Source organism: Pseudoliparis swirei, chromosome 21 (genome assembly GCF_029220125.1).
Source record: "Pseudoliparis swirei isolate HS2019 ecotype Mariana Trench chromosome 21, NWPU_hadal_v1, whole genome shotgun sequence".
Classification (NCBI taxonomy): Eukaryota; Metazoa; Chordata; class Actinopteri; order Perciformes; family Liparidae; genus Pseudoliparis; species Pseudoliparis swirei.
Genome location: NC_079408.1, coordinates 3071409 through 3085504, shown reverse-complemented (window position 1 = coordinate 3085504; position 14096 = coordinate 3071409). Strand labels below are relative to the sequence as shown.

The 14096-nt window shown below is 41.1% G+C and overlaps 1 protein-coding gene and 1 long non-coding RNA gene across 2 annotated transcripts; both read right to left on the bottom strand.

Moving 5' to 3' along the window:
* Positions 1-1471: 1471 nt before the first annotated feature.
* On the bottom strand, positions 1472-2131 carry LOC130211859 (uncharacterized). Its single transcript, XR_008835182.1, has 3 exons — positions 2012-2131; positions 1825-1875; positions 1472-1485 (listed from the first exon to the last, which is right to left on the bottom strand). It is a non-coding gene; the product is annotated as an uncharacterized LOC130211859 (long non-coding RNA).
* Positions 2132-6311: 4180 nt separating this feature from the next.
* On the bottom strand, positions 6312-10589 carry ccnb3 (cyclin B3). Its single transcript, XM_056442878.1, has 12 exons — positions 10486-10589; positions 10144-10275; positions 9804-9887; positions 9087-9214; positions 8838-9009; positions 8659-8757; positions 8493-8585; positions 8281-8418; positions 7835-7990; positions 7596-7745; positions 7140-7270; positions 6312-7030 (listed from the first exon to the last, which is right to left on the bottom strand). Exons 2-12 carry the CDS (start codon positions 10216-10218, stop codon positions 6961-6963), a joined length of 1296 nt encoding a protein of 431 aa, XP_056298853.1. The 5' UTR covers positions 10219-10275; positions 10486-10589; the 3' UTR covers positions 6312-6960.
* Between the last annotated feature and the right edge of the window lie 3507 nt (positions 10590-14096).

The following is a 14096-nucleotide window of genomic DNA, read 5'->3' as shown; positions in this document are numbered from 1 at the left end:
AGTGGCAGTAATGAGGATCATTTGACCCCATCCGGGTCTCATTTTAATAATATGAAGAGGAGTTTGTTGCAGGCTTTAAAAGATTAATTATCGTCCTATAAGGAAAACGGACATTTTAAATTAAGATTTTAATTAATAATTTTAACTAATATCTCCAGGCTTTAAAACACAGTGGTGTCAATTTGTTTTTAATTATCTATCCCAAAAAACATCCAGTGGTTTAAAGTCTACTATTTAACTTTATTTTCGTTATCTCTTATTTGGTTCAATTATAATAATAGGTCAGATGGTTGTGATAAGACAAAATAAAAATGTCTGTTAAAACATTTTTTATTTTAATTAAACAATAAACAAGTTTTTGGGAATATTTTTTTGGGTTATTTAATTATTTAAAAAACTAATTATTTATGAACATGACATGTGGCATATCAGTGCATATGGTTCTCCTGATGGGAAACACTCTAAATAAATATGAATCAGTGGGAACAGCATAAATAAAACTCTTATGGACCTTTATAACTTTTTTAATTCTTTCTTAACGGAACATTCCTCCACTTCCTGGTTCCCGGCTGGTTTCCGTGTGAATGTATCTGTATAAATATCTCTTTAAGTGGGGGATTAAATTCTGGATGAGGGGTTTAGTCTTTTTGTTTCATTCATCCCACATCTTCATCCAATAATCTCCTCCTCCTCCTCGGCATGAAAACGTTCTTCTTCCCGAACGGTTTTGGCTCTTCTTAAAATAAACTGCCGATTTGGTTTCTGCCTCGGTAGTGGAGACTTCCTATTGGTCGACTGGAGATGCGTCTCTCCCTCTCTGTGAGGAGACGCCATCGAATATCTAAATATCCCAGCGAGGTAGAGAGGACATGTACAACGTAGAGTCCTAAAATACATAAAGCACTGTGTTGTCGGCCGTGGTAATTATGTTCAGAGAGATTTGTATCTTTCATATTTATTTCAAGCTCTTTACGTTAAAGGTTCATTTCCGGTGGTATATATGAAAAAAATTATTTTATATATATATATACACACAAGTATATAAGTATATATTTAAATTAGGACTGTCGATTTTAAAAAATTTACTAATTAATCGCACATTTTAAAATTCATTAATCGCAATTAAAGGTTAAAAGTTCATTCTTTTTAAAGACCAAACTTCACACAGAGCTGTGTTTTCAAAGAGGCTCCTACCTATAAAGTGCCAGCGAGGTATTTAATATTGTGGATGATAAATTGTTTCTTCAGTGAAACATCCAGATTCGTAAAAAAAAAGAAGTATATTGAGACCCCATTGGTCCTGTCATCTTTAACATTGAACAGCAGCAGAACCAGTGGCCTTGGTAACTGACTGGCATTCAAATATGTCACAAAAAAATTTAAATTCACCTTTTAAAGGCGTTTGCATATGACACATACCAATGTGTTATACATCAAACATTCCAGAACAATCTCAGCTCTATTCAATGAGCAGGGTTGCCAGGTCTGTGTGACAAAACCAGCCCAATGGCCAATCAAAACCAGCCCAAAGGCCAATAAAACAAGCCCAAAAAACAAGCCCAATATCAGAACTCAAAATATGCCTGTGCCAAACCATATACACTGCTTTTAAAGTCCAACAACATTGCTATCATTTCCAAATGTATTGTAATATCTACAAAGTAACAACAAATGGTTAGTATGCCAGCATTAAAAGCAGTTTTCCCGAAACAGTTATTTCACCTAGGTCCTAAAATGGCCTTGTGTAATTAGATACAGTATATTATCATAAATAAAATATAGCTCTGTGAAGGTGTAGACCAATTCACTGACAGACAAACTAACCTGTTGCTTTGTCTTGAGGCTTTCTCTTCCCTTTTCTCTCTTCCTCCCTGCCTGGACAACATGAATGTACTGTTTTTACTTCATATGCATTTACTGTAGTTAATGCAATACCTTATTTCAACTGAAACACCTTATGTTGCTTCACTATATTTTTATCATATACTTATAGTTCAAACAATGTACACACTCGACAACTGGAGAACGGAGCAGCATTTCGAATGTGTTTCCCCGTTTTGCTGTGGTTTTGGAGATCACTGTGGTGCGCACGAATCTCGGTTTTGCAGTACCGACAAAAAGCTTTGGTATCATCCCCAACCACACGTTCTATCCATTCTTTAATTCCGTTTTCACTTTCCCATTCTTTCGTATATTTCTTCCCGTATTTAGCCCACTTACCGGGTGGCATGTTTCTCCAGTGTAGCTAGCTACACTAACTACCAGACCAGAGTTGGGATCGAGCGGGTCGCGGGAGACTGAGAGCGGCGAGAGCTTTAGGTGCGTGTGTGTATGTGGGCGTGTCCCATGTCCATGTGTGTACGTGCTGATCTGGTGTCAGTTTGGTAGGATTTGGGTAGAAATAAATTATTTCATTTAAAATATGGATTTTTATTTAAAGATATTCATGTAATTTGCATGCAAAATAGGTCTACCCGAACCAGCGGACAAGAAATTCAACCCGCGGCAACACTTCAAAAGTAGCCCAATTCCGCGGGAAAACCGCGGACCTGGCAACACTGTCAATGAGGCTCATTGTCCTGGCGCCGTGTTCTCTGCTCTCTGACTGACAGGTTGCTAATGAGCCTTACCTGTGAGGTGGGAGGTCCTTTGTGATTTACTGAGTGTTCATTGGTTGTTTTTTTCCCCAAAATGTTGACAGACGAACAGATTGACCAATCACGTTGAAGGTTTCGTGTGACGAGTTCTTTCCGCGCCGCGTCACCCGACACGTCGCCCCTCCGTTCCTCTGTGTATCAGAGGGGGAGACGGGAGGAAGGAGCAGGAGGAAACCCGACTGATTCATCCACGAGTTAAAACGGAAACAGTGTTAAACCGTACTGCCGCGGTTTGACACTCGGGTTGAGTGTAAAAACTTAAACGAACACCGGAAGTAAACAAAGTTGCGTTAATTGCGTTACAATATTTTAGTGCGTTAACGCGGCCAAATTAATCGCATAGATTAACGCGTTAACGCTGACAGCCCTAATTTAAATACATTTATACATATTTATTTATAAATATGTATTTATTATTTTTTTTAATATAATTTTTAAAATGTATTTATTTTTTATATATATATAAATATATTTATATATATAAATATATTTATTTATAAATACATTTATATATAAATACATTCATATATACACACAGATGTAGATTTATATATATATTTAGATACATTTCTGCACTGGCAGAATGGGCAGCATCTCCACCTGCACACTTTAATCAGACTGAGTTACTGGGATCTGTGGCTCAGGGTAAAAGTGTGGGGGGGGGGGGGGGGGAGACACACAGACAGACACACACACACACACACACTTTCAGAGTGCGTCCAATCAATCACTTTAATTGATCGAGTGCATTACGTGAAGAATGGGCTCAGGAGTCTCCAGGCGCAGATGTAGCAGGAGATGAAAGGCAATTCAATTATGTGTGTGTGTGTGCGTGTGTGTGTGTATGTGTGTGTGTCTGTGTAAATAAGCAGAATAATCCGTCTCTTCTTCTCCAACAGAACACTCCGTCAACACTAAAGAACATTTTAACCCTGAATAATTCTCCATAAACATTCATTCAACGTTTTCACTCAAAAATATTCGTCAATAAACAAATAAATTGATGGAAAATTACCGAAACACTTCTTTTACTATTAATGTTATTTAAAGATTGTATCTCTTATATATATTTTGGAAATTCAGACACATTTGCATATATTTTAAATTAAAAATTATCTTTTTTTTTAAGGCAACAGGTTATTCATGTTAATTATACATTAAACATCTATATTTTATATTTGTTGTTAAAAAGATAATCTCTTTTTTTAAGGCTACAGGTTATTCATGTTAACTATACATTAAACATCTATATTCTATATTTTTTAAGGCTACAGGTTTTTCATGTTAATTATACATTAAACATCTATATTTTATATTTTTTATATTAAAAAATTATATTTCTTTTTTTAAGGCTACCGATTTTTCATTTTAATTATACAATAAACATTTAATATTTTTTGTATTAAAAATATATTACTTTTTTTCAAACCTCCAGGTTTTTCATGTTAACTATACATTAAACATCTATATTTTATATTTTTTTAATTAAAAAAGTAATATATCTTTTTTTCAAACCTACAGGTTTTTCATGTTAATTGTACATTAAACATCTATATTTTTTGTATTAAAAATATAATTTCTTTTTTTTTAAGGCTACAGGTTATTCATGTTAATTATACATTAAACATCTATATTTTATATTTCAAAAATAATACTGCTGGTTAATTCTGTCTCTTTTTAAATGGGTCGTGTCCCTTTAAATCCCTCAGACCTCAAACCTCCACCTCCCTGTCAAACTGTCACTTAGAGGAGGGGGGAGGGGGGGGGGGGCATCTGCTCGACTTATTGATCCGTTCAAATCTCTCCAGTCCAGGAGCTGATTGTCAACCGAGGACTTTGAGGAGGAATAAAATAAAAGCCTCTCGAGACGTTTATGAGCGTTTACACGATGAAGGCCAGGAACCGACGGCGATGTGAAGTACAGCAAACATTTTGTTTGCGTTGTTTTTATAAATGCCCCCAAAAAAAAGGACAACAGGCGTTTCAAACGAGACACACAGAGAACATTTAAAACACCTAAAAACTAGAAGAGTAGTTCATGAAACTGGAAGATAAACATTGTAGGTAAGACTGTGAGAAGCGGTCGCCATGACGACCTGTTGGGTTCGTGGATGTTTCTGAAGCCTCGAGTTCTGCATTTCCGGCCGATGACACGTTTGTTTTGGGGGGGTTTTAAACCGGAAGTGACGCAGGCAGGGGGCGGAGCTAAGTGCAACCAAATGGTGAAGTTACTTTTTTTTTAAGCCTAGACTTCTAATTAATATTTTTAATAATTTACTTTAACTGTTACAGATGTCACAAATAAACTCTCCAGGTGTTTACTAACATTAAGATACATTTTATTTTGTATCACAAATTCTCTTTTATTTTTTACCTTTTTGTAAATAAAGTATTATCTAAAACAACTTTTGGTAAATTTGGGAGAAAAACCTAGACGCAAAAAATATAAAAACACCTAAATGTTTATTTTGGAAGTTTTTATTCCACGAGTTAAAGAATTAGAAAATAGAACTTTTAATCATTTAATGAAAAATATATATATATTTGTCTGTAACAAGTAAATTATATAAAGAGAAATAAACTGCCTTCAGTGTTTAAATCTGGAATAAATAAAGAATATAAACTGATAATCATTAAATATTTAAAGTCTTCGTCTGGAGGAGCTTTAACAGAGAGCTTTCTTCTTTTTTTAAGCCTAGACTTCTAGATTGACATTTTTAATCATTTATTTTAACTGTTACAGATGTCACCAATAAACTCTCCAGGTGTTTACAAACATCAAGATAAATTATATTTTGTATTACAATTTTTTTTTACTTTTAAGAAAATAAAGTATTATCTGAAGCAACTGTTGGTAAATTTGGGAGAAAAACCTAGACGCAAAAACAAAAAACTAAATGTTTATTTTGGAAGTTTATATCCCACGAGTGAAAGAATTAGAAAATAGAACTTTTCATCATTTTATGAAAAAAATATATATTTTTGTCTGTAACAAAAAAGTTATATAAAGAAAAATAAACTGGCTTCAGTGTTTAAATCTGAAATGAATAAAGAATATAAACTAATAAATCATTAAATATTTAAAGTCTTCATCTGAAGGAGCTTCAACGCAAAGAGCTTTCTTTTTTTAAGCCTAGATTTCTAGATTAAATTTTTTTATGATTTACTTGAACCGTTACGGATGTCACCAATAAACTCTCCAGGTGTTTACTGACATCAAGATAAATATTTTAAAATATTTAATTTTTTTATGGAAATAAAGTATTATCGAAAGCAACTTTTGGTAAATTTGGGAGAAAAATCTAGACGCAAAAATAAAAACACCTAAATGTTTAATTTGGAAGTTTTCATTCCACGAGTGAAGAATTACAAAATAGAACAAATATTAATTATTTAATTGAAATATTTTTTCAAGAAAGTTCGAAAAAGAAAAAGAAACTGGCTTCAGTGTTTAAATCTGTAATAAATAAAGAATATAAACTGATAATCATTAAATATTTAAAGTCTTCGTCTGGAGGAGCTTCAACACAGAGCGGAGCGTTACCGCCCTCTAGTGGCCGCCCGGCGTCACCACACGCCAGGGTTCACAAGGCGAGAAAAAAACGGCAGAATACAATTCATAAATATAAAATAAACTACTCGTGTAACACCAACGAAGAAGAAACTTTTATAAAAAAACAAAGCAATTTATTTTAAGAGCGTGCGTGACGGCCATTTAGAAATAGCATCGTGCGGTCGTCTTTTATACAAATAATTAGCATTGGTGATATTAACATGATAGACAATGTACAGGTATGGACACACACACACACACACACACACACAGACACACACACTAACCTCAACAATGTAGGCAAACATATTGAAATGTTTGGGCTGGTGTGTAATTCACCATAAAAGTAAGTGTTGACTGACATCTCACCGTAGTCACACACACACACACACACACACACACAAATTAAGACTTTTTTTTATCCTTTGTAACCTTATAAAACGTTATTTTAAAAAACAATGCCAAATGTGCACTGAACTGCAACAGTATATACGTATAAAAAGAAGCCGTTAAAAGAACCTGCAGCACCGCGAACTCAGAACTCTTTTCACAAACTGGAATCGGAGATTTATTCCCAATAGTCGATATAAAAAGACGGGAAAAGTATAAATATTAAACATATTCACAAGTTATGTACAGGTTTCGGAGAAATATTGGGAAATATTTTTCACTCACAAAAAAATTGGACAGGCACGGATGTATTTTCCTTTTTTGTGAGGATGGGGGAGGAGGAATTAGAGGGGGAGGGGCTCACTGGGATAACGCTTCCTCCAGAACGTCCCCGCTGACCATCGGCAAGGTCGCGACCTCGAAGAACACCCTGAAAGACACCGAGCGCCCGTGAGTGTCGAAACGTACGGAGACGGCGACCCTCGAGCGTTCCTTACGTTTATTTTTATTTATTCGTTATTATTTATTTTTTAACTCACTTGTGAGAGTATTTGTTCCTGATGGCTTGAAGCTTGTCGTCGGGCGGAGCCGACAGAACCTCGTGGAGCTTCCTGGCGACGGGCGCCAAGTCCGACGCCCGGTAGCCCGAGTGGTACTGCAGGACGGGACCCTGAAACACGGAGAACCCTTAGGGACTAGACTTCTATACAACCAGAGGAGTCGCCCCTGGTGGTCAGGAGAGAGAATGCAGCTTTAACACGTGAAGCGTAGACTTCTATACAACCAGAGGAACATTGAGACGCGCATTATAAAAATCTTTTTGAAAGTTTACGGTTTGTTTTGGTTACGATGCGTTTGTTGACCGTGGGAAAGATGAAAATCTTCTGGATAATTTTGAGGATTGTTGAAAGAAGACGTGCTTTTCAGATCCCGCCGGCGGAGTAAAAAGTAGAAGCACAAGGTCAGAGCTGCAGGTGAGTGAACGTGAGGCCTACCCATCCCCCGAGGCCCCTGGTGACCAGCGCCAGCAGCAGGCAGGCGGACGCCAGCAGCGAGCCCCGCGCCGCCACCAGCTCCATCTCCATCAGGCTCATCTCGCAGTAGAACCGGGCCAGGGTCAGCGTGTCCATCCCCGAGCTCACACACTGCGGGACAACACACACACACACACACACACACACACACTCAGGACCAGCTCAAAGGGGAGTGTGTGAGGACACACACACACACACACCTTGGCGTAGCGCCGGAGGAAGCGGTAGGGGATGGGGATGCTGATGTCGAAGGACAGCGTCTGCAGGATGGTGGCCTCCATGGAGATGATGTCCTCCCGCTTGTACGCGTCGTCGCAGATGTACAGGAAGTCGTCGACGCACGGCGGACTGCGCTCCTGAGGGCGCCGCCAAAATAAAAGTCAGGAGAAAGAACAAAATGAAGTACTCGTCCGCGTGAAAGCGGCTTCCTCAATCTCGCATCGCGGTCATTATTCACGGTCCACTTTGCTCAATAAGCCGCTTAATCGTCATGTTTCCTGGCGGTGTTTTTCAAAATAAAAGCGTAGGGTAAATTGTCCAAATAATATAGACCCCCCCACAAAAAAATTATATTCTTTTTTTCTAATATTTAGACCGTAATATAGCGTCATTCGTGGTGACTTTAGAATATTTGGTGCGTCTTTACCTCAAACTTGGAGGCGATGAGCATCGCGGTGGAGCCCACGAGCTGCAGCAGCTCCCGGTGGACGGGCGTCTTGGCGAGGTAGTGGTCGGCCATCTTCACGGCCAGGTACAGCGTCTCGTGGTACAGCTCAAAGTTCTCCTGGAAAGAGATCGGCGTGTGATCGACCCGCGTGTGACGCGCGAGTTCCCGACGCGGCCACCAGGGGGACTCACCTGCACCTCCACCAGCCAGTCGATCAGGATGGCCCTCATCTCCGGGTTCAGGCTGCTCTGATCCGGCATGTAGTTCCGGAGGATGAACTTCTCCTGCAGGCGGCGACAACGGAGGTGAAGATGTAGACAAAGACGAGCTTTTTACATTTAAAAAAAACACACACACCTCTCTCCGCTTGAGGTAGTCAAAGATGTCCTTGGCGTACTCCGGACACATGTAACAGTCCTCCGAGTTCTCAGAGTCGATGTCGAACTCCACCGGGACCTGCAGGGCCGGAGACCAGACATCGTAATCGATAATAAATAGAAAACAAGCGTCCCACAACACAAGACTCCTCCCCTCACCTGTTGTTTCTGAAGGTGCGCCGGCACCTCAACGCCAGCAGGGGGCGCGGCGGCCACCGGCTCGTCTGCTGGAGCCGCCGCGACCGTCTGCGCAGCCGCCTCCTCTTCCTCTTCCTCCTCCTCCTTCTTCCTCTCAGCCGCCGGCGTCCCCTCCGAGCTCACCGACGAAGACCTGCAGAGGAAGAGAAAGAATGAAAAGAAAGAACACGAGAGAGAGGAGGAAGAGGAGGTGAAGAGCGGCCGCTTTACTTTGTCAGGTTGGCGAGGTTCTTCTCGGACAGCGAGGCGGCGCTCGTCTTCTTCACCTGCTTCTTCGCTTCCTCCTCCTCTTTCTTCTTCTTCTTCTTCCCCGGAAGGCTGATGTGGACTTTGTGAGCCTGATGGAGAGAGAACGACAGCAGAGTCATGTGTGTGTGACACACTCCTCTCAACTCCTCTGGTTGTATAGAGGTCTATGCTTCACGTGTTAAAGCTGCATTCTCTCTCCTGCCCACCAGGGGGCGACTCCTCTGGTTGTATAGAAGTCTATGCTTCACGTGTTAAAGATGCATTCTCTCTCATGACCACCAGGGGGGGGGGGGGGTGACCACGCCCACTTTGGATACAGGAAGTGTATCGAGATATTTTGGGGACACAGCTGATCCCAAAGAGACCATTCTGAGTGGTTAAAACTAAATTTGGGTTTTCTTTCTTTTAAAGACGTTTTAATATCTATGAAAGACACGCGGGAGTAACCGAGTCCCCACAATGGACGCTTTCTACGCATCTTTAAAGTACTAAAAAAATACTTTAAATGCATCGGAAAATACAAAGTAAACGATATGTATATATATAATTTGTTGTTGTTGTTGAATATATATTTATATAACTTATAGAAATCAAACCAGGCATCCTCAGAAAAGCGTTGCTAGGTGGCCGCTGGCAACCGATTCTCGACGCGTGCGTCGTAAACGCGGTCGAGCTTACGTTGGTGATGTCGATGAACGCGGTCCTCTTCTTCGGGGCCCCCTGCGGAGGAGAGGAGGACCGCTTCACCTGGGGGCCTTCCTCCTGCAACACACACACACACACACAGGAAGCTGAACACACACGTATTAAAAAAATAAAAACATGCATGCAGAACGCAAAAAATAAATGAAACGGTTGCATGCATTTTTAGAAATTATATATACATATATAAATTAAAGGTCATGCAGCTTGGAGGAGCAGATGACGTAACGTCTGCTTTGTTTACAGCCTCTCTGCAGGGAAGCTGCTTATGTGACCACACATCAGCATGATTAATATATATATATGTATAGTTTACCTGGTTCTCGGTGCCATGCAGTTTGGGGATCCTGCTCCCGGCGACAGAGGGCTTCTTCCCCCTCGTGAGAGGCATGGCGCGCGCTCCTTTATTCTCCCGCACACAACAACTCTGCACCGGCTGCACTTTGATCTGCGAGACACATTAAAAAACAACACATTTAAAACGGAGGGGGAAAAATGGCGCGTCGGTATTTTTTTTTACAGAAAAAGGGTGTCGTTTTGTAGTTTAAGATAGATTTAAATTTAAAGATGGAGAAAAAAAGAAGAAAAAAAGTGACATTTGCATGCGTATGTTTCCGCACAATATCGAGATTAAATTGCATATATTTGTTCTGCTCACCGTGTGTAATGATTCCCGTTGGTTTGTTTTGGTTCCGTAAAGAGGAAATCCTGCATTTATCTGGTGTAAATAGTCCAAAGTCCAGCGCGAGAGAGCTCAAACAAAAAGTGCTTCAGCTGCGGATACGAATGTGCTGCGCTCCGTTCCCATTGGTTGGAATTTGAGCCGGGCGGACCAATCAGAAGGCCGCCAGGGATGCCGTTGACAGGAAGTGGGCGTTTGCTACATAGCAACGGCTCCGCGCGGAACATTTCCTGATTACTCAAATATAACAAAATATAGTATCAAATATACACAGATGATGACATACAAAGACGTTATTACATTTTATTTGCACTTTATTTCGTTGTGTGGTTGAGAAAAATAAGAATTATTCATTAAAATGTGTGTTTTTTCCAAATTACCCCGCCCACCTATATCGCTACGTGTGGATAAATCAAACGAACCTTAACAGGAGGAGCGGGTGGAATTTTCAAACATCCTTCCCGGGCACATGGCAGTTTTAACGGTATTTTATCGATGCTTTTCTCATGAGGTAATGCACTGTTGGGGATTATTTTAGGATAGACACGTGACATACATTATGTGCATTAGTGTAAATGATCATACATACTTTTTTCCTACTTTTTATTTAAATTGATATGCATATTTTGCAAGTTTTTCAGTCAAATTAAAAATATTTGTACGCGATCAATATAGACTTGCATCCAATTTTCCATGGAGTGATTCAAATTAAACAAAACAAGTTAATAATAAAAATAATGATGAATAAATGTTCATCATCTGCAAATTAATTAACATTAGGGATTTAAGGTTGTATTACGTTCTGGAACGGAAAATATGCAGTTTTACATCTTAAATGACGTGATATTTATTCATCATTACATCTGCACATTCCATCTCATGACGAAGACCATGGATGCACTGACAGAGCCAGTAAATTGGCCTAATTTGTCAAATCTAGAGTAGATTTTTTTATATATATTTATATATATATATATATACATTCCTTAGTTGTGTGTGTGTAATGCAGGTCTGGCATGCAATTATTACCCTTCCGGCAGTAATTAACGACTGAAATTACCCGTAAGATAAATGTAACTCATGACAACTATTTCCTGAAATAGCACGGGACCCAACAACACAGAGTTACCACGGCAACAATTTGGATAATAGAGGGTCATTCCATCCCATTTGATAGGGTTGGGGGGGGGGGGGGGCTGGCAGACCACCATCCATCCAGCTGAATGAGGTTTGAGAGAAGAACGCTCCTCTGATTCTTGTCTGACATCTGGACCAGAGCCCGTAAAGAGTACCTCGGCTTAGGAGAGCAAATAAATCACTCGAGTTCATTTCAAACTTCTTCCAATAAAAAATTAATTAAAAAAGCACTGTTATTGCCATGAAAGAGGATGTTGTCCATGAACGCAGCCTTTAAAAATGCACGTTAAACTCCAAAAATCCCAAAAAAATGAACGTTCTTGAGTTATTGCTTCACGCGGTGCAATCTGCTTTTTTTCCAATTTAATCTCCAGGAGACCGAGAAGCCGTCACGCGATTATAACTTCACGATTCTCGGGGGGGGGATTCGGGGTGTGTCGTGGACAAATGTCGTGCATGAAACTTTAGCAGAAAACAGAAAAGCGCTGTATTCGGCTGAGGGTCTGTGTTGCTTCACCTCCCTGGAGAGGCTGGTCTTGGCCCACCTCCGGCCGCAGGTGAAATCATCGTTGGACCCTCTGCAATTTGCTTACCAGCCTCATGTGGGAGTGGACGACGCCATCATCTACCTGCTGCAACGAGCTCAGTCGCACCTGGATGGAACCGATGTCTCTGTGAGAGTCACTTTCTTTGACTTCTCCAGTGCATTTAACACCATCCAGCCGCTGCTGCTGAGTGAGAAGCTATGGTGGCGGTATGCAGCGTCCACCATCTCCTGGATCACTGACTACCTCACAGGCAGACCACAGTTTGTCAGAATGGGCCGTGTGCTGTCTGGAACGGTGGTCAGTGACGGTGAACTGTTCTGGCTCCCTTCCTCTTCACCCTGTACACCAGTGACTTCCAGTACAACAAGGGGTCATGCCATCTGCAGCAGTACTCTGATGACTCTGCAGTGGTCGTTAGGGATGGACGGAGGAGGAGTACAGGGCAGTGGTGAGTGACTTTGTAAAGTGGGCGATGAGAACCACCTGCGGCTGAACGTGGCCAAGACCAGAGAGATGGTGGTGGACTTCAGGAGGCAGCTCCTACACCTCTGAGTGTCCTGGGAGTGGGCGTGGACATGGTGGAGGAGTACAAGTACCTGGGCGTCTCCATCGACAGCCGACTGAACTGGAAGGCCAACATCAACGCTGTGTACAAGAAGGGATGAGTCGACTCTTTTTCCTGAGAAAGCTTGATCCTTCAACGTGTGCAGCAAGATGTTGGAGTTGTTCTACCAGTCGGTTGTGGCCAGTGTGCTGCACTTTGCCATTGTCTGCTGGGAGCAGCATCGAGCCGGTGACACCAGCCGTCTTAACAAACTGGTTAGGAAGGCTGGCTCCATCATCGGCTGCCAGCTGGAGCACCTGGAACAGGTGGTGGTGAGGAGGGCGGTGGAGAAACTGGTGTCCAGATTGGACAACGGACCACCCTCTCCACCACCTCCTACAGGGACAGAGGAGTGCTTTCTCCAGACGTCTCCTCACGCTCCGCTGCCACAAGGAGAGATACAGGAGAACATTCCTGCCGACGGCTATGAGGCTCTACAACAGTTCACCTCTTGCCAGATCACCCTAACCCTTCTTATATTTTGTGTTTTGGTTTTTTATTCTTGTGTGTTGCTGCTACTGACTCGACAAATTTCCCCTTGGGGATTAATAAAGTATATATCTATCTATCTATCTATCTGCTCTTCCTCCCCCTCGTCACCCCCCTCTTCATCATCTTGACCTCGAAAAGCTTACAAGGGGCAGAATTACTTTTCCTGTAAATGCCAAAAACACCGTTGTTTTTTTTCACGGTAATGTACCGTAGCATTAGTGCAAATAACACACACGCACAAACACCATCTCTCTCACACACACGCAGACAGGAAGTGGTTGAGCTCGTCTGTCAAACCCGTTTCCTCGCACACTCATACGCCCCGGACACCACCCAGAGAACCGCCGTCGTCAAACTGGTACGTTTTGACTGCATTGCAGATATTCTACGGTACATTTACGTAACTTCTTTCTGCTTTACTCTTCATCCAGTTGGCCCTCGAGATGCAATTCTGCCTCTGCCAGGTGTAATAAATCCCGGAGGTGCCCTCCTAGCGCTACATCATCCTTAATTTCCGATGTAAAGCAAGTTCATTTGCCTCGTATTTTACTCAGGAATCCTTCGTATATGTTCTTGTTTTTGTACTTATGTAGCTCTAAATCTCTGGTCGTATCTGCGCAGGCTGACAAAGGTTAAAGACGAGACGATTTCTGTAATTTATGAGCAAAAGTTTATTTTTAAAACTCCATTTGGATTTCATTAAAAACGCTGAAATAAGTGCGGAAGAAAAAACACATTCTGCGAGGCCCGAATTGTTCTTTGTGCATTTTTTTTTTATGTTAGAGGAGACCGTAAGCTGTGTTAAG

Coding starts and splice junctions, on each gene's coding strand:
- ccnb3 (XM_056442878.1), bottom strand. CDS start 10,218: ATGCCTCTCACGAGGGGGAAGAAGCCCTCTGTCGCCGGGAGCAGGATC. Junction 8,419..8,492: donor ACTGGCTGGTGGAGGTGCAG/GTGAGTCCCCCT, acceptor ATCTCTTTCCAG/GAGAACTTTGAGCTGTACCA. Junction 7,746..7,834: donor TCCTCCGGCGCTACGCCAAG/GTGTGTGTGTGT, acceptor GTTGTCCCGCAG/TGTGTGAGCTCGGGGATGGA.